We start from the raw sequence: 19,397 nt of genomic DNA, 5'->3' as shown, positions 1-19,397 counted from the left end.
AGATGCATGCTTTCAAAAGCCCGTGTCTTATTTCTCCTCACCCTTGCAGCTGTGATGCACATTAGCAAGGGTTGTTCAACTACCCCCATTCCACCCCCAAATTCTCATTTCTACCAAAAAGTTTCCCCATCTCAAGAGCGTGAGAGAGAAGATGGGGATATGATCGCACAGTATTCAGTATCCATTCTCACCTACAGCCCCCTCCTTCTCCTCCTGCCCCAGCCTCTCCCACACAGCTTGCCCCCAGCACCTGCCCTCTAAAGCCTCGTCTCGCCCCGCCCCTCCTTCTCTCCTCTGCTCCTGCATGCCCCTCCCTTCTCTCTCGGGGCTCAGAGGACCCCTCTGTCGCCTGGGGCTGCCCTCTGCAGCGCCTGCTCGGCGTCAGTCTCCTCGTCCCTTAGCTCTCCGCCGCCGCCGGGCTTCCCGCTTTACCCCCGGGGTGAGGTCGGTGTGTGCCAGCTGAGGGCGAGGTGTTGTCCGAGGCGGGGACCGCGGCGGGGCAGGCGGTTGGTGGGGCGGCCCCGGCTCGTTGGGGTCCTGCGCGGCGGCGGCGGGCGGGTCGACTAGTCAGTCGGTGTCTCCTTCACTTCGTCCTCCAGTTCGAGTGGCCGCAGCCAGCGCGGCCTCCTCACGGCGCGGCCCTCCCGGCTCCCCTCGGACAGCCCCGCCGGCCAGGTGACGGGGCGGCCCCGCCTCGGGGCTGGGGTCGCGGGGCTGTGTGAGTGGGGGGAGGTGGGGCAGCCCGCGCCCCTCCCCGGGATCGAGCCCCGTCCCGCGTTGCCCTGCTGGGTAGTGGGCCACTGTCCTGGGAGCTCGGGCTGGGGCCGCGGCTGGGTACGTGGGGCGAGGGGGCGGCTGCCCTGCTCGCTCAGAGCAGAGTGGCGAGAGAGCCCGGCCGGCCAGAGTCCTAAGATGGCCGCGTTCACCTTGCAGCCGCGGCGTGTCTGGCTGGGCCTTTGCGCGGGGAGCCCGTTCCCTGCCAGGGCCGTAGTGGGGCGGGCTTGGCCCCTGGTCCATGCTTAGAGAGACCTCACTCACTCACTCACTCATCCTTGAATGTTGATTTTCCCCCCCTCTTTGTAGATTCATTAGATTGGCCTAGCTATGACTTATCCTCCACCATGTTCCCCTCCGCCTCCGAGACGTAAGTAGGGAAGGAGTTTAAGCAAGACTATGGCTAAATATAATTGTTGTAAGATTAGTAGCTGTATAAGATCGGAAAGGACCGATAAATACTGAACTCAGAGGGCTAACATCAGCCCATCATTCTCCTCCGAAAGGCATCCATCCTCGACAGGCTTCTTCCTAAAGTTGGTGTCAAGACAGTTTCAATCTGCCTAAAAATGCGATCCACCTTCTGACGTTTTAAAATTTACATCAGTCCTCCAAGAGTTCCTCAAGGTGTCTTTAATATGAGGGTGTGAAGGAGTTAGACAGAATACCTTGAGGGAAAGGTGTACTGTGGTAACACTATACACTAATTGTATTTCTTTAGGGTAGGTTAATAGTATTTTCTTATCTTGTGGTTAAATCACCAGTTGTCTTCCTTCTTTGGTAAAGGGGAAAACTTAATTTGGCCTTCTTGGGAGCAACAATTGTGACCCCCATGTTTCCAGGAATGCACAAGGAAAAAGGGATAGCTTGAAGCCACAGATAAAAGTGGAGCTGCTATTTGCATCAGTCACAATCGGGAACAAGATTGCTGAAATAGTTGATTTTTCTTCATAAATTTACAGTTCATAAGTGTCTAGGATTTATAAGTATAACGTTTAAAATCTACCTGGTTAATATTAATTTTTAGAAAAAGAAACTGAAAATTTGAGACTGGATTGAAAAAGAACTGCATCTGACTTCACTTGGGTTGGTTTTGTTAATTGAAATGGAGGGCGGGGAAGTACAGGGTTGATGACAGACAGGGCTTAGCATTATTCTTTCATTGAATGTAGCATTACAGTAGGGTGACTAGATGTCCTGATTTTATAGGGACACTCCCGAGATTTGGAGCTTTTTTTATATGAGCTCCTATTACCCACCACCCCTTGTTGCCGATATTTCACACCTGCTATCTGGTCACCCTATATTACAGGAAAGATCGTTATAAAAGCATCAAGGACACATGTTAACCATTGGTCCCTCACTTAATCTATACTAACATAAGATTAAAAATTACAGGCCTGCAGGTTAGATTGCATTTTAAGACATAACGACAATATTTATGGTGATATTTACGCAGTTATAGTCACCATTTATTTGCAGGAAGGACATGTAACAAATATTTAGCAACTTAAATGTACCAGCCCAAATGTTTGTTACTATAATTGAATTAGCATAATTTTCATAGTATCTTTCTAATCTGCAATTTTATTATAAATTGTTTGCTACCTCCTCTAATAACTTTTCATGGCATCTGCATTGTTTAGCGTTAATCTGATGCCATGGTATGAGATTATCCTTTTGAATTTGTTTTACTACACAAAAACAAAAGGCTTATTTACTTTATCACTGCCAAAATTTTGTGATGCTGAAGACTACTATAAAAACGAAATCAGACATAGCTTTTTCTTGGGGGCTGGTGGTGGTTTGGAAGAAAGCCTCAAAATATGTGGCTTAACACTTTATTTTAAAATGCTAATGTTAGAGCTGTTGTTTTAAGTCTGACTGCACAGTAGGCGGTAGGATGGAAAATAGCAAAGTTCCCTTTATTGTTTGTCTAGCTCAATCCAAACAGCTGTTCATTTCTAAACAATTGAAACATTTTCTCACTTTAAGGTGGTAACTTAAAATTATTTTTAAAATTATTTAAATTGTGTATTATAATTTAAAATTGCTTTGATTAACAAGTTACAAACAAGCTGTTAAAACCTGTAATATATATAATCTTCTGTTTAATCTATAAATATTAATCACCCTTTTTAAAAGGGCAGGGAGAAACTGCTTCATTGTAATGCCGAGGTTATTCCACTCTTAAGGACATACAACTATTTTTCAGAATAATGAGCTGGCCTAGAGCCTAGAACACTTACCTAAGGGATAGCTGGACTATATGTGAACCCATTAAAATGAGATTTAGTTACACAGGTACACTTGGCATATGTACTAGCACCATAGAAAGGTAATGTTAAGTCCCAGAACAAAGTATTATTGTGACTGTTACTTGTTCCTGAATATTGAATTTTCTCTTTACAATAGCTGTTTCTGGTACTTAAAAATTACAGAGAAACATTCTGAAAAAGTGTGAGTTCTTGAACCTTGCTTTGATCCCGTGTGCTTTAAGGCTCACAGAGATTTCCAAAAATCAGCACTGTGGAATTTCCATTGTCTTCTGCAGGACTTGATTTACCCCTTTTAAAAAAATGAAGTGTGAGCTGCCCTTTTCATCTCAATAGGATGTCAGTTTTTGAAACGTATTGGATGACAATTTAGTGCCTCCTCTACAAAACAAAATGGAGGCATTGAATGTTCTGACATACAGATTAGTAAAAATGTAAATCCTTTGTACACTTCCTTCAATGAGGAGGCAAACAGGTGGCATATTGGAGGCAACTGTGTGTTAGTTCCTCATTAGAGACACTATGAATGTAAAATTTTAAACAAATGTAACTTTTATCTATTAACTTGTAACACAAGATCACTACAGCTGAAGGAGATTAGAGAACTTTTCTCTTTGTTTGCATACTTTGTACTTTTGACAACACTCCTTGTCTAGTCAGTTTCACTGTTTCCCCTTTATAATTCCTTTTTTATTTTTGGCGCTTTCACGTGGGAGATGGGGTTATATAGACACTTCACATATGAAAATGTGACCGCAGAGTTCAAATTGACAATGGCCCTTTTTAAGGTCCTGGTTCTTTTCCGGTTGAAGTCTATGGGAAAGCTCCCACTGAAGGAGATAACAGCCTTGCATTGTGATGAGTTGTTGAATGAGCTGTGATAGATAATCCTGAAGGCCAACATGAGGAGTTGGGTGGTGGTGGGTGTTTGAAAGGGGTGAGTAGTAATCACATTAGAGTAAAAAGTGTTCTAGGTGCCCCTAACCTGCCGAAGGCCCCATGCTGAGGGAAGTCTTGCCAAAACTTTGTGCTTCTCCACCCATTTGGCCTCACCTTAGTCTGTCCTCCATTGGCTTATAAAGGCTTAAGCTTTCTTGCATTTCCCAAGAAAAGCCTTTATTTGACTCTTTCACTTTTCTGATAGCTCTCATTGGTTTGGAGGATCTCCACTTAGATCCCATCAACCTAGCTTCTGTTATAGAAGTTGCTTCAGAGCAACATGGTGTGTTCCTTCTTCAGCAAGATCTGATCACATTCCCTCTGCCCTGCTCCCAGCTCTTGCCAGCATGAGAAAGCAAGAGGTTGGACCACAGAATAGATCCATCTCTCTCTTATATTAAGGGGATGCATTAACTAGACTAACTAGATTGGTCATTAAATACTTTTTAAAATATTAAAATAACAGATCTGCTAATGTCACTAAAACTAGTGACATGGTGTTAGCTATAAAATATTTGGCTTCTTCACAGCAGGTGGGTGTGTAGAGTTTCTATAAAGTTTATCAGAACCGTTGTTGAATTTAATAACCTTATTAGTGTTTTTGAATCTCTCTCCTTGAGTTAGATATCTGGTATTAAAACACAGGGCCAAAAATAGATGCAAACTAGATACACAATCCTGCATGTGTCCTTTCCAACAAAAAAAAAAAAAAAAAAGGGAAAAAATCCTGTGGGGTCTTCCCAAAAATATCTCATGGGAATCCTGATGAGTATAGAGTCTGTTGATTTCATCACAATTTCCTACAACTTTCCAGTGCCCCAGTTTGGAATGGCATCTTTCTCCTCTGAAAGCTGTTGAAATTTCTTGAAATATGGAGCATTTTACGTTTTTAACTAAACATTGGGAAATCCATATTGGAATCTACATGGGGAGGAACTTTGGTAAACCCATGCCACTTTTGAATAGTCAGTATTCATTCTATGAAATCTGTAGGTGTTTCATGTACTGCTTTAGTTTGAGCCATCTGTTGTTAATTGTCCTGTATATGCATTCTTGTTGGAAGACACAGTGGGTTTAGAACTAAAGATAGTTTATCTTTAGATGATATGTTTCAATATTAATATACCTGTTATCTCTCTTTCCAGCTCCAATGGCAATCCCTCCATCATATGCAGATCTTGGCAAATCTGCCAGAGATATCTTCAACAAAGGCTATGGTAGGAATAATACTTTAAGAAAAATGCAATATAAAGAAATGTCACTTTGCTGAGCGACATGAAGTTAACATTTTTAATTTGCACATGTTCTGGAATATTAATTTGTGTGTGCTTGTATACACTGGGATAAACTCATGGATTTAATTAAATTGGAGGGAGTTCATACAAGAGCAGCAAAATGGTTAGAGACCTTGTGGGACTTACTTGAAGAAAAATTAGACATGCACACATTGGCTAATTTAGAAGTTAATAGGTGGGAAAGAAGTATGTAAATATCTGATGTAAACAACGAGGAAGGAATGGGTTTTATAGTAGTACTCTAGGGAGGAAGGTGTGGTCTTGTAGTTAAGACAGCTGACTAGCAATCAAGAACTGAGTTTCAAGTCCCAGCTCCTATGGCCTGGTCTACACTTGAAAGTTATTGTATAATAATTGTTGGTTAGGTATGGGACTTTAATTATATCTGTTTAAAAAAAAAACCACATTATATTGATGAACCCCCTAGAGTGGACACAGTTGTTAGACGTAAAGGTGCCATATGCTGGTGGTTGTTTCCTGTGCTGTATTGGAATAGCTATACCAGTGCAAAGCTCTTTTTGTACTTGTATAACTGCATTCACACTTGTGGGGTTATGCTGCTTTAAGCAGGTATAGTTAAAGCAACATGACTTTCTGGTATTAAAATGCCTCTGTGGCCTTGGGGATCACATTGTAGGTCAGAATCCTGCAATGAGTTCCTGCTAGGCAAGACCCCTGGAATCTCATGGACTTTACTGGGGCTCTGCAGAGCACAGTAGTCTGCCAGAGTTTATTGCAGGATTGGGGCCATAATCTGTGTTTCAGTTCCCAATCTTCTGCTTATATCATCTATCTCTCTTTCCTCACACTCTCTTATTTATTTAAACTGATTTCTTCAGGGTAGAGACTGTCTTTTACTGTGTATTTGGACAACATATAACTGGCTAGGGCTTCTAGGTGCTACTGTAATATCAAATATAAAAACTTCGAGGTCTGTTAAACTGTAGCTTAGAAACCTGTTGCTTGGGACACGTAATTGGACTTGACTAGATAACTATGATAGGAAGCAACCTTATAGTGGCAAAGAAGTAGAGGGTATGACTGATTCTTGTGTGTGTATAACTTCTGATTATTTTAAAGCTGAATAAATCAACTTGTGTGGTGTGGGCTTTTGTACTGAGCATCCTTCAGGAGGCTTCATGGGAGTGAGAGTGTGTAAATCTCACCCTGTCAATATAAGAGTGACATTTCTGGGGGAAAAAACCACAACCCTAAATCTAATAATTTGCATAGTATAATATGAAGTACAGCTAATTGTCAGAAGGGTGACAACATAAAAATGGCACCTTCTTAAATTTACTCCCTTTGTGTATTTGGAACTGTATTTCCTAGTTTGAGTCCTAACCTTTGTTAGCTCTGTTGACTCAGTAGTGCTGTAGAATAAACTGTATTCTATTCTCGTTCACCACATCAGCTAACTTCAAGCTAAATTCAGACTTCAGAATCTTTTACTGGTGGCAGCATAAAAGCCAGAAAGGAGACAGCTTGTCTTTGAGAGGCAGAGTTGAATTTGTGGAGTAGACAGAAACAAAAAACTTTCATTTAGTTAACTGAGAAAATCTCCCCTAGTAGTCATTGGTGTACAATAAACAGGCCTTCGCTATTCCTTTTTTTCACTTTAAAGTTTGAGAGAACACTACTCAGTTCAACACTGACTACAAATGTTTCAATGGTCATAGGATTTATACTGCTCTCGTCAATGGCTGAAGTATTTTTTTTAAATTTTTTGCTTAACAAAATGCGCACACTTTAAAGTTTTATTACAGTGTACTTTTTATCTTAAGGTTTTGGGCTGGTGAAACTGGACGTGAAAACAAAGTCTGCAAGTGGGGTGGTGAGTTTTAAATTCACAGTATTTTTGATTAATGTGCTCTAATTTTCCTGCTTATCAAAGGAATTTTTTATGGACAAAGTTAGCTAGTTGACAGAATCCTTTGATAAGTGTTTGCTGTACAGTACATTTCAGCAGGCCATAGAGATCTGCAGCTCCAAACATAAATCACATTGCCATGTATGCTCACATGCAGTAGTCAGAAGTAGTTGTTCTTTGTCTTTGTAAAGTTGCTAAGCAGGGTATATTTTGGCTGTCACTCATTTTGTGTGTAAAAATGAATTAATAGTAGAACCATTTTTAAAGGTAAAACTGATATCGGACTATATATATAGAAATTTAATTTAGTTTTCTCTGAATATTCTTGGTTCTGTTTTGTGCTCAGTGTAAATCTCTCAAGACCCTTGTAGTACTGCTGAAAAGGATCTGGGAGTTGTAGTGGATTGCAAATTGAGTCAACAATGAGATGCAACTGTGAAAAAGGCTAATACCATTCTGGGGTCTATTAACAGTGTTGTATGTAAAATATACAAGTAACTGTCCTCCTCTATTCGTCATTGGCAAGACATCAGTGGAGTATTGTGTTCAGTTCTGGGTGCCACATTTTAAGAAAGATACGGACAAATTGGAGAGAGTCCAGAAAAGAGCAACAAAAATGATGAAAAGGTTAAGAGAACCTGACCTATGAAGAAAGGTTTTAAAAAACCTGGATATGTTAAGTCTTGAAAAGGAAGGCTGGGGTGGGATCTGGGAGACCTGATAAATCTTCAAATATGTTAATGACTGTTGTAAAGAGGATGGCGATCAATTGTTCTCCATGTCCACTGAAGGTAGGACAAGAAGTAATGGGCTGAATCTGCAGCAAGAAAGATTTAGGTTAGATATTAGGAAGAATTTTCTAATTATAAGGGTAGTTGGACTTCTAGAATAGGCTTCCAAGGGAGATTTTCAAAATCTCCAGTGATGGAGATTCCACAAACACCTATCAGGGATAGTCTGTAATTACTTGGTCCTGCCACAGTCCAGGCGGCTGGACTTGTTGACTTCCTGAGGTCCCTTCCAGCCCTACATTTCTATAAATCTGATTCCATGCTATTGAACACTGAAACAAGAGTTTCACCAGTCACTTTGACCCCTGACACTAACCAGTGCTGGATTCTTGAGCAGGAGACAAATTGTTCAGTATTTTGCCCTGGGGGATATTTCTGTCTGAATCGGCAGAATAGTTTACAAACTGAAGAATGAAGGTTGATGGCCATTGTAGTGTCATACTAATTATATTTCATGAAAACGTCTAACCTTTTAAACATCTTTCTAAAGCCTGATCTACACCAAAAAGTTTTTCTGACATAGCTTTGTTGATTAGGGGTGTGTGCCGATGTGTGGGAAAATCACATTCTTGATTAACATGGCTATGCGGCAAAAACCTTAGGATAGATAGCTATATCAGCAGAAAAAGTCCTTTCCTTTGTCTGGTACAGATTATTCTTTCTGGGGGAACAGGTTCAAGCTGTGCCAAAAAAAGAAGCGCTCTCGCTCTCTCTCCACTAGTGCTCTCCTGGTATAGCTATATTGGCAAATCCTCTTATAATCTATAATAATAATAATAATATATGGAGATATATCTCATAGAGCTGGAAGGGACCCCAAAGGGTCATCGAGTCCAGCCCCTTTCCTTCACTAGCAGGACCAAGTACTGATTTTGCCCCAGATCCCGAAGTGGCCCCTCAAGGATTGAACTCTCAACCCTAGGTTTAGCAGGCCAATGCTCTAGTGTAGATAAGGCATAAGCTATTTATCACTAATAGTTTTCAGCCTTTAGTTGCTATCTTGATTTGTGAAATCACAGCCTGCCTTAAATAGTAGGTATTCCTTAAAGAAAAAGGTGACTGCTACAGGCAAACAGGCTTCTGCACAACTTGAGTTCCAGTTTTTTCTTCCCTTGTTTACTAGGGACTGCTACCATGTCTGGAATGCTGTATTTTGCACAGACATCTAGTGGCTAAATAATATGCTGCAAGTAAACATCACTTAGTCAAAGTTATTTTTTCATATAAAGCTACCTCATTTAATAAATTTAAAGTTTGTTGTCTTAACTAAGGTAAATCTTTAGCAACACATTCTGGTATTCGTATACCTCTTTTGTCTACAGGAAATCTAGATATTCCTTCAGTGTATGGTGAGATTGATACAATACTCCAGAAATGTTTGGTTTAAACATACTCTTCACATAGTAGTAGTAGTAAATGCATATACTACCTTAAGGAGCAGGTAGCTAATTCTGCTGGGCGTAAGGGAAAACAGGGCTTGTCTACATGGTGCATCAGTGCACATCAAAGGGGTGTGAATTCTAAAGCACACCAATGTGTTGCATATTAACTGGACCAAATAGACCCTGCTGGCATCAAATAAAAGTTCCCTAATACGTATGCCCAAGCACGATCTACCTGGGCCAGTTAGTGTGCAACATGTTGGTGTGCTTTTGAATTCACACCCATGTAATGTGCACTGCTACACCATGTAGACAAACCCACAGCCAGGCATATCTTGGGTTAAAATTTACTTATATATATATTTATTTATTTAAAGACCATCAGAAATTTTTCCATATCATTAATAAAATGGAATGGAAAGACTGTTTAACAAGTATCCCCTGCAGCACTTGCTAGCCAAACACTTCAGCATTGTGCCCATGTTTATTTTTAGATTTTCAAAATTAGATAGATATTAGGTAGATATTGACTAGTCTTTCCATTAAGAAAAGAGATGCAAAAAGTAAAGATGATAAGTAGCGAGAAGCAACTAGTGTTATAACTTTCAGTTTTAATAACTAAGGTGTTGTTTGTAATAAATAACTGCAATGTTTATTTTAAAATAACTTAGCGTAACAGTTATCCATTGAGAGTCCTGAATCTAAAAAATTATAATTCTATGTAAGGAATAGAAATCTGTTAATAAACTTACTATCAGTTAATGTCACAGTCTCCCTATGTAATTATATTTTTACTTGGGAGTCCTGACTCACTTGTGTGGCTATTTTAAAATCCCTAGTTAAGAACCAAAGTGCTGCCCTTCAGTCTAGAGACTTAGGTTTAAATCATTTTTCGATTGCAACTGTAAAATTTCTTCTAATCCCTGAATGTTTATTTTAAAATGTATATGTAGGGCCATCTCACAATTGTAGCATGATATAGTCTCTCTTTGGGCACTAAAGATTGGAATAGCAGTAGTATTATATGAGGATTGCAGCATGTTGGCAGAGTTGTCTGGGATGATGTCTGCACTGGGCCTGGCTCTGATCAGTGATATTAGTCCCTTCAATAATATGAGCGCCAAACTCACCTCTGTACTTGTAATAACATTTTTTCTGCTTTTTAAGGAAACAATGACTTGAACAAATTGCTTCAGAAAGAAGTGTAAAGCATGAACTACACTGAATAATATAGTTCAATTGCTTATAGCACAATGGACTTCCTTGCTTTGGAATTGGGTTTACATTTTTGAACTGTGTAGTATCAGCATATACACTGCTATCTCCTGGTTGAGTTTGAAAATCTGGAAGATCCTTTTTAGCAAATTGTTAAAGAAGGGGGTGGGTATAATTCAAACTGGTTGACCAGGACAATGCTACCTTACTGTTTACATGGTTAGTTTTTTAAGTTTTAAAAAAGATACCTTTACCATGTGAGACTTTCTGGGATGTGTGCAACTCAGGAATAACCTATACTGCCTTACTAGGAATTCACAACAGCTGGTTCATCAAACACAGATACAGGGAAAGTGAATGGAAGCTTGGAGACCAAATACAAATGGGCTGAGTATGGTCTGACTTCACAGAAAAATGGAACACAGATAACACTCTGGGAACAGAAATTGCGATTGAAGATCAGGTAACAGATTGACAAACTACTTTTATTTAAGTTTTTTCACTTAGCCAGCAGATCTGAGCTAATAGCTTTTGTTCCCCTCATTAGATTGCCAAAGGTTTGAAGCTAACGTTTGACACACCTTCTCACCAAACACGGGGTAAGAGTTTTGTTTTGTTAAGATAGTATTTTTTGGCATGTTAAGGGGAATAACTTTGCATGTAAAGGTCAAATGAATATTTAATAGGTTAATATAACTATGAATGAAGGTATGTATATGGCTTGAAATTGGTGGCTCAAAACTACTGCTGTTAATCCAGGCTGTTATATTTGAATGTGGCTCCTTGTGGCACTGATGAAAATGTTTTGCTCCTTAACAGGATAGTTGGCACCCTAATGAGAGTATTAGATTTGTTAGAATAGTACTCAAGGCTCTGCTAGCACAAATATAAGATGATACTTTAATGGGAGTTTTGGGCGGGATAAGGAAGTAAAGGAGTTTCTTCATTCCTTAGTCTTCAAATGTATATCCTTGTGTTTTCCTGAAACTTTCTCATGGGCTGTTGCATTTTGGTTCCATGACTGGTCAGTTATGTCTTGCCCCAACTTGACACCTATTCTCTAATGGCCTTTGTGTGCCTACTGCAGGTTAAGTAGTAAAAAATTAGACTGATAGAAGAGGATGAAGCCTTTTTAAAAATAATTTCTTTGCTTCAGGAAGAAAAGTGGCAAAATAAGTCATCTTATAAACGTGAATGCGTAAATCTTGGTTGTGATGTTGACTTTGATTTTGCTGGACCTGCGATCCATGGCTCGGCAGTCGTTGGTTATGAGGGCTGGCTTGCTGGTTATCAGATGACTTTTGATAGTGCCAAATCGAAGCTGACAAGGAATAACTTCTCTGTGGGTTACAAAACTGGAGACTTCCAACTGCACACTAACGTGTGAGTATTAAAAAAAACAAACAAACTGTATTTGAGAAGCTTGTAGTAAGAGTATTCATAAGCTTCAAATTCTGAATTAATAGCACTTGTTTGTGAAAGTGTCAAACATGCTCTGTGTGAGAGAGCCTCGTACAGAATTAACTAGGGTAACACATGAGATTTTTCTTTACTGATCAGTAATTACTTCTGTACCTCTTTTTCAGTTTAGTGTTTATAGCTTGTTTCTAACTACTTTGTACGTACATGAAGTAATTTCTGTAATATATGCATTGTAGTCTGCAAAATATAGAAAGCAATACTGAAAGTGGTGTTATGTTTACAAAGTAGACTGAAGTATCTGTCCCCCTCCTTGCGATTGGAAGACCTGCATTACAATAATACACTTGTTCCCTGTGATCTCTTACAGGAAATCGTTATTAGCAGTTACAGTTGGCATGATATAGTTAAAATAAATATGCTTTGCCAGTGCTTTTAATTCTTAGGCCCTTTCCTTTTGCCCTGAAAGGGTACTTTAACATAGGACGCCCTCAAGTTTATGAAATCTAACCATACATGGCAAAGCATTATAGTTTTTGTGGGTTTTCTCACCTTCCTGCTGACTTCTCAGGCTGAATGATTGTGATAATAGTGCGTTACTGATGTCTCAGTGATGTTAACTTAAATCTGCATGGTGTTAAGGTAGGAAGCAACTTACTGGTATTCACTGGAGTCAGATCACACACTTGCGCACCTCCCCTTCTAAAAAAGAAGGGGAAGAGGGGGAATTAAGACAATATAAATTTTAACCAGGATTGTTCAGACTTGCAGTGAACAGCTTTCAAAGTTTATTAAAGATTTGAAAATGGTATTGCTTTTCTAGAATAAACGTCCTTTGACTTTTTTTTCTTAACAGTAATCCTATAATGCTACTTAGAAACATCGTTCCAGTAACCACAAGATTATTCTGAATATTTGCCTCTGATTTATAACTTGCATGTCTTTATCAAACATTTCATACTCTTCCTTAGTTTCAGCACTAAACAGAGGTTTTTGCCATGAACTCAATGGAGCCAGGATTTTGTGGGAGGGATAGCTTAGTGGTTTGAGCATTGGCTTGCTAAACCCATGGTTTGTGAGTTCAGTCCTTGAGGGGGCCATTTAGGGATCTGGAGCAAAAATCTGCCTGGCAATTGGTCCTGCTTTGAGCAGGAGGTTGGACTAGATGACCTCCTGAGGTCTCTTCCAATCCTGATATTCTATGAAGGAGGAATTTTTACCTAGAGTATTTATGAGCTTAATTGTGCAAATGACACATTAGTATCACCCTTAGCAATATAATTATCGGAGTAAGCTTCTTCATGGACTCTGCTAAAATAGCTTATTCTTCCTTGCAAACTACATTTATCTGCTCTCCTTTTTAATGTCTTATAATGGAAAAATAAATTAGTGTCATGTTTAAAATACAAAAAAATCCCCAGGTGAGTAAAACTTTAAAAGCTAAATATAAGTGTAGGACTTTATATTTTATACACATAAACCTGTAATTTAATTTCACTTGCAAATATCTTGCAGCAATGACGGGTCAGAATTTGGTGGCTCAATTTACCAGAAAGTGAGTGACAGTCTTGATACTGCTGTAAATCTAGCTTGGACAGCAGGCAGCAACAGCACTCGTTTTGGTATTGCAGCTAAATACCAACTGGATTCCACTGCTTCCATCTCTGTAAGTATGGCTTTAAGCTTCCTCTCGCTCTGTGTAAATATACAACTGGATATATTTTATAGTAGTATAAATTTCTATATTGATATGGAATGGTTAAGAAGTATGCCAGTTACTCTTCTGTATCTCTAATGTAAAGGTCTGTGATAGCCCAGATGTTAACAACTAAATCTTGTAAAGTATGTGACTTTAGTTACGTACAACAAAGTAACTGATTTACTTTTTCTACAGGAAATCATCTTACTGTGCCTATAGTAACACAATTCAGTGCCTTACACATTCAGTCACTCTAGAGAGGTGGTTCAGACACTTTTTCAGATTACTGCACTGGGTTCCCATGCTGAGAACTCTTCTGTACCAGTCAGCACCCTATCTACAATAGAGCTTGGCTTGCTCTAGTTTAACTTCCGTTTTGAAGAGGGTAGTGTCCGTGCAACAAATGTCATTGAGTCTAGAATAAGTCTTGCAAGCCTGAACTTCTAGTGCTGATGCACATACTATTGATTGAGAGCATTACAATGATGGTTAGCATAGAAATGTACCAGCCCAGTAAAACTAAATGGCCATTCCTTGATTTGAGTGAATCAATGACATTGTGTTTCTTCAGCGAATACTATTAGACGTTGTGGCTTGTTCTGATAGAGTTAATCTCGGAAGCATTAAAAATAAAAGGGTGAATTGGCTTTCTTCCTAGAGAAGTCCTAAGCAAACATTTCAGGTAACAGAGATTGTGTTGAAATGTGGTTTGAAAGGTAAATTTCTTCCTGCCCACTCAAACTATATATTTTCCCTCTGGGATAAGACTGGTGTGTATGTGTGTGTGTGTGTCTTTGTTTTTGTTTTTTTTGCAGGGGAGGGGAGTAGTGTATCCAGTAAATACAAAGATACTGCAAAATATAAACTGACTTTAAATTTGTGATGTCTGTTCTTGGTGACAGCTGTTATAGTCACTACAGGGTTATAGCAAAGAACGTTCTTTCATAATTTTCTTTTGAATTGCTGTTTCTTACTCCGCTTTTCATTTTGTTGCAGGCAAAAGTGAACAACTCTAGTTTAGTTGGAGTGGGTTACACCCAGACCTTGAGGCCAGGTAAATGTTGTTTTATAAATAAATCACTTCACTGCAATCATGCATTCCTTGGTATTATGCATGGAACTGCTGTTGAAATTATTATCTATACACTCATGGCAGTTACAGTAGATGGCTTCTCTTTCCTCTCTTCAGAATGACTATCTCTGCAGTCGTTCTCCCTTTCAATCTATATTGGAGGCTAACTCGTACTTGGACAGTTTCATATACCATAAACTAAAACTCCTACTGAGTTTGAGTTCTGTTTAGCTAAATCCAATAGCATTTCTGAATATTTAGGGCTAAGTATGTCCTCCATTTTTTTTCCAGTAGGATGGATTTCAAATGCGTTCCAAACTCAATGCAGTGTTATGCTGCAGTGACAACAAGCAAGTCTAATAATCTTAATTTAACCAGAACATTTTTGTTGGTAGTATCCTGGAAGGTCTAACCATCATTCATAGAAAATGTCCAGCTGTCATCTGGCTGGTAACCATTAATCAGCTTCTTACAGCAGAGTGAAAGAACTGCTGTTTGGTTTTGTTTTTTGAATACCTAATTCACATTAAAACTATTATGAAGATATTAAGCAAGTGCAGTAATATACGCATCCTTTGATCACCAGCTAACAGTTTATCTGTGTTCAGTTAATACCTTGGTAACAGTGCCCTCAGTGATTGTCCATTTGTGCTGTTTGTTTAAATCACTTCTGGTTATAAAACATGATAGTGAATAAACCATTAAGACACCAGACTTATGTGAGAAAAAACTGACCTGTTTTTGGTCTTGTGTTGAACGGGTTCTGTCCAAATAGCATTAACACCATATACACAATGGGGCTGTCTTGTGGAGCAAACTCATTCAGCGTAGTTTTGTTTCAGAAATGAAGCAACTTCTGGTTTAGAAGACAGTTAACTGCTAGTGTATTAAAACATATGGGGACTCATCTTTGTGGTTGACAAGAAGAGATAATGCCTCTCAAAATTTCCGTTGCGTACCTTGGATGATTGCAGCTGCTGCTTTGTGGGGGAGGAGGATGAAATCCTAAGACAAGCACATGGGCAGAAGGAGGAAGAGGCTCTTTCTGTTGTTAAAAACTAAGGAAATTCCCAGAAAAAAAATTATATCCATAACTTAAGATAAAAAATCCTTTCAGGAAGGTTGCGGTTGCAAAACGCACAAGAAAATTTAGAGTTAAGGTTAAAAACTAATGAGAAATTCCAAATGCTTCATGCATGCAGTTAAAGGTAGCTGAACTGCTTAGTCTGCTCCATATCTGAGAAACTCAGCCTGCTTTTATCTATCCATTACAAACACTGTGTTATCAGACACTACTAAAAATAGAATGCTTATTCCTAATTGCCTCCGGGTTGTGCTTTCTTACTCAGCAAACTATTTGACTACATTCGTCCTGTTTTCCTAATCAGGAACTGGTAGTCACTCCTCTGCTCCTAAGTAAGGGCCTGATTCTGTCTAATATGGAGGGATCCTTATAGCTCTATGTGCAAGTGCATGATCCAGGTGACAGATACAGCATGTGTACAATGGAGACCTCAAACCAATTATAAACCAAGGCTGTGTAGGGCACACTTATAAATGGAAAGCTTTGTAAGTACATTGGCTGTTCGTACTGCATGCATGGGCTGGAGGATCTTTTTCTAAATCTGTGATTCAAAACACCACTATGTCTTGGGGGAAAAAAGGAGTATGCCAAGGAAGTTGGAATTGTTAAGTGGGGGACAGAGTTGACATAACTTAGTATTTAATTGTTCTGTATTTCCAAATATTTGGGTTTCTTGTAGATTTTTAACCTTACAGGTGACTTGCAATCAACTGGAAAAGAAGTTTTGTTTTGTTTTTTTCCTGTGTGCTGCTTTCTGATACGTTAAGAAGGCCTGAGAAGTTTTTGGTTTTAATGTATTTTTTTTTTCTGGTTGCTTCAAATGCTCTCTGGATCTCAGATTAGTGAGAGTTATAAATCCACCCATTTGTGTTAGCATTCCTTTGTTCTGATCAAGGTTTTGGGCAGGTGAGTGGAATCTAAATAACTTTCAGTATACAGGATCTTAATTTGATTTTATTAGGGTAGTCAGAATGGACTCAGTAGCTTACTGAATCTAGTCTCTCTCCCTGCTGAGATCCTTGTGGGCTCAGACAAAAGAATACTTCTAGATTCTTTCTCTCTGTTAGGGGGATAGTTTTTAGTAGATGCAAATGAAAATAAGATGGTCTCTTTCATTCTTCACTGTTCTTCCTCCAAAGGACTTATATCTGATTTTACCAATTGCTGATAGCTCTCTAAACAGCCTAGGATTAAGGTAGCTTCATTCTCAAAATTGCACTCTTTTTCCTCATGTTTATGGAAGTTGTTGTTCTGTCTGGCAAAAATACATCTTGTGCAGTATCTCTAATCTTCCCTCTAAGGATGGGGGGAAGCCATCATCACACTTTTCCCAAACGGCTGTCTCATATACTTAACATATTTCCTCTGTGTGACCTATAATGCGTGAAAGGGCTAATTTCCATATTAAGTATCAGAGGTGTAGCCGTGTTAGTCTGGATCTGTAAAAAGCAACAGAGTCCTGTGGCACCTTATTGGAGCATAAGCTTTCGTGGGTGACTACCTACTTCGTCAGCGTCTGACCGAAGTGAATATTCACCCACAAAAGCTTATGCTCCAATACATTTGTTGTTCTATAAGGTTGCCACAGGACTCTGTTGCTTTTTCCATATTAGTTTGAGTAAATAAGTCTCATAATCCAATATATAAACTGTGATACCTTATATAGAATTTGCATGTTTTTTTTTTTAGTTCTGTGTGAAGCAGTTGCATTTTATATGCCCCCTAGATCGTTATTTGGTACCTACAATTGTTCAACTTAGTTTTGTACAACTTTTCTTTTAAAAGCTAAATGGAGTTGATGTATGTAAGTAGAAATTGCTTTAGAATATTGCTTTACTATTGAATTACTACCTTGGAAAATAATTATAATTTAACTTGGACTTGTGATGAAACGAAGACTTGTTGGTTGATACAATGGCTAGCACTTTCAGATTCCATGTTGTTGACACGGGATGTTTTAATCTTACAGGTGTGAAGCTTACACTTTCCGCCCTGGTAGATGGGAAGAGCATCAATTCTGGAGGTCATAAACTTGGTCTTGGTCCTGGAGTTGGAAGCTTGAAACAGCCGAAGAAACTGCTGCAAGGAAGGGATATCAGAAGAATTTGGCCTTAAAAATGTATTTCCAATGTGATCAGCAGGCTTTTTTTCCCAGAGGGAGACCTAGAACAAGAGCTGTATTCAAAGTATTTTAGACAGTTACTTGTTAGCTGGTTTCTAGTTAAATTGGTTACCTATCTAGTTATCAATTCTGCATTAGTGCAGTCACTTATACATTATTTAAATGTATTTAACTGTTTAATGCGCTACCACACAATAATGAAATAGACCTTTATGAAAACTGTACAATTGTGTGCATGTTTGTTTTTTATGTTCCTTTTAACATTTTGATATGCCATTGAATGAGAATGGATCAGTGGATGTTTGAAATGAGGTCAGCAATTTTGTTAAATCACCTTAACTAGAAATACTTTTGGTATCCCAAGACAACTCAAATTATGAATAAAATAATACACACACACATTGTGCCTCCAAATATTTTAAGAGTTTAGCTATTGCTAGAGCTCAGTGAGCTTTAGTTTACTTATAAAATCATTGTAGTGCCACATACATTAGTGATCGTGAGCTTCCGTTATGGCCCCAGTCCTTTTGACCACATGTTGAAGCAAGCAGGTTTCTGCTGAGGACGATGTGAATGGGAACTCCTTTAGGAGCCAGTGAACCTCATCCCTGATCTATTGCTGTGGTATGACAAGGCCCCTTTCCGTATTCTCCAGTTCTCCTGTCTCTCCATGGACAAAGTGCATTTTGTCCAGTACTCTGTGCCTACTGGTCTGGAGAGTACAATACACTCACTGCACTGTCTGACTTGGAAAAATGTTGCCTACATCTCCCACTAGTGTCTTGCTGTAGAGTGGAGGCCCACTCAGTACAATCAACAGGCCATGTGAGCAGGGACTATGCTAAGCTTCTGTTTAGAATGTGTGAAAGATAGTGATTTACTTTTCTTCTATTTCTACTCTAAGGATTAAAGTTTGCATTTTTCCTTGATGTTACAGTTCTTTGCAAGTATCAGTGATTAAATGTGATAAGTCCTGAAGTTGTTGCAGTAATGCAAGTGCTAAAAGATTTTCCTAGGTATTAGAATAAGCTCCAGTGGGAAGAGAACCTTGCTAGAAAGGATACTGGAATGCATGTGCAGTTATCCTCCTCATGTGGAGATGCAAAGACTGACTTTAAGGTCCACAATTCTAGTTCTGAATCTGGGAACTTATAAATAAGGTAAATTATATATACATATATTTAGAAAATGCAGTCACATGCTGCTAAAGAGCCCTCCTCCATTCAGGGGGCTGTCTCAGGGAAATTCTTCCCCTTGCATACATTTTACATGTTTTGCACTATATAGTCACATTGGTGTACATCTGAGTTTACACTACTAGATGGGAGGAACAGCCTGGAAGACAGCATGTGTTCTGGGGTACTAAAGAGCAATGTGGTAGACTAAGCTATTTAATATTTACTAGCATTTCCTACTATTCACCATAGTCAATAGGGTGGCTTCCTTTTTTTTTTTTTTT

General features: G+C 39.0%; 1 protein-coding gene across 1 annotated transcript; it reads left to right on the top strand.

Moving 5' to 3' along the window:
• The first annotated feature begins 535 nt into the window (after nucleotides 1–535).
• On the top strand, nucleotides 536–18,017 carry VDAC2 (voltage dependent anion channel 2). The gene is given in 11 exon segments (XM_030568542.1): nucleotides 536–675; nucleotides 1,084–1,144; nucleotides 5,135–5,206; nucleotides 7,069–7,118; nucleotides 10,854–10,941; nucleotides 10,944–11,005; nucleotides 11,090–11,147; nucleotides 11,703–11,925; nucleotides 13,477–13,627; nucleotides 14,657–14,714; nucleotides 17,786–18,017. Coding segments are annotated over 10 exon segments (948 nt in total). The 5' UTR covers nucleotides 536–675; nucleotides 1,084–1,104; the 3' UTR covers nucleotides 17,932–18,017.
• Nucleotides 18,018–19,397: the final 1,380 nt, after the last annotated feature.

The sequence above is a fragment of the Gopherus evgoodei genome, chromosome 7, assembly GCF_007399415.2.
Source record: "Gopherus evgoodei ecotype Sinaloan lineage chromosome 7, rGopEvg1_v1.p, whole genome shotgun sequence".
Taxonomy (NCBI): domain Eukaryota; kingdom Metazoa; phylum Chordata; order Testudines; family Testudinidae; genus Gopherus; species Gopherus evgoodei.
This window is presented reverse-complemented; position numbering and strand designations above follow the sequence as displayed.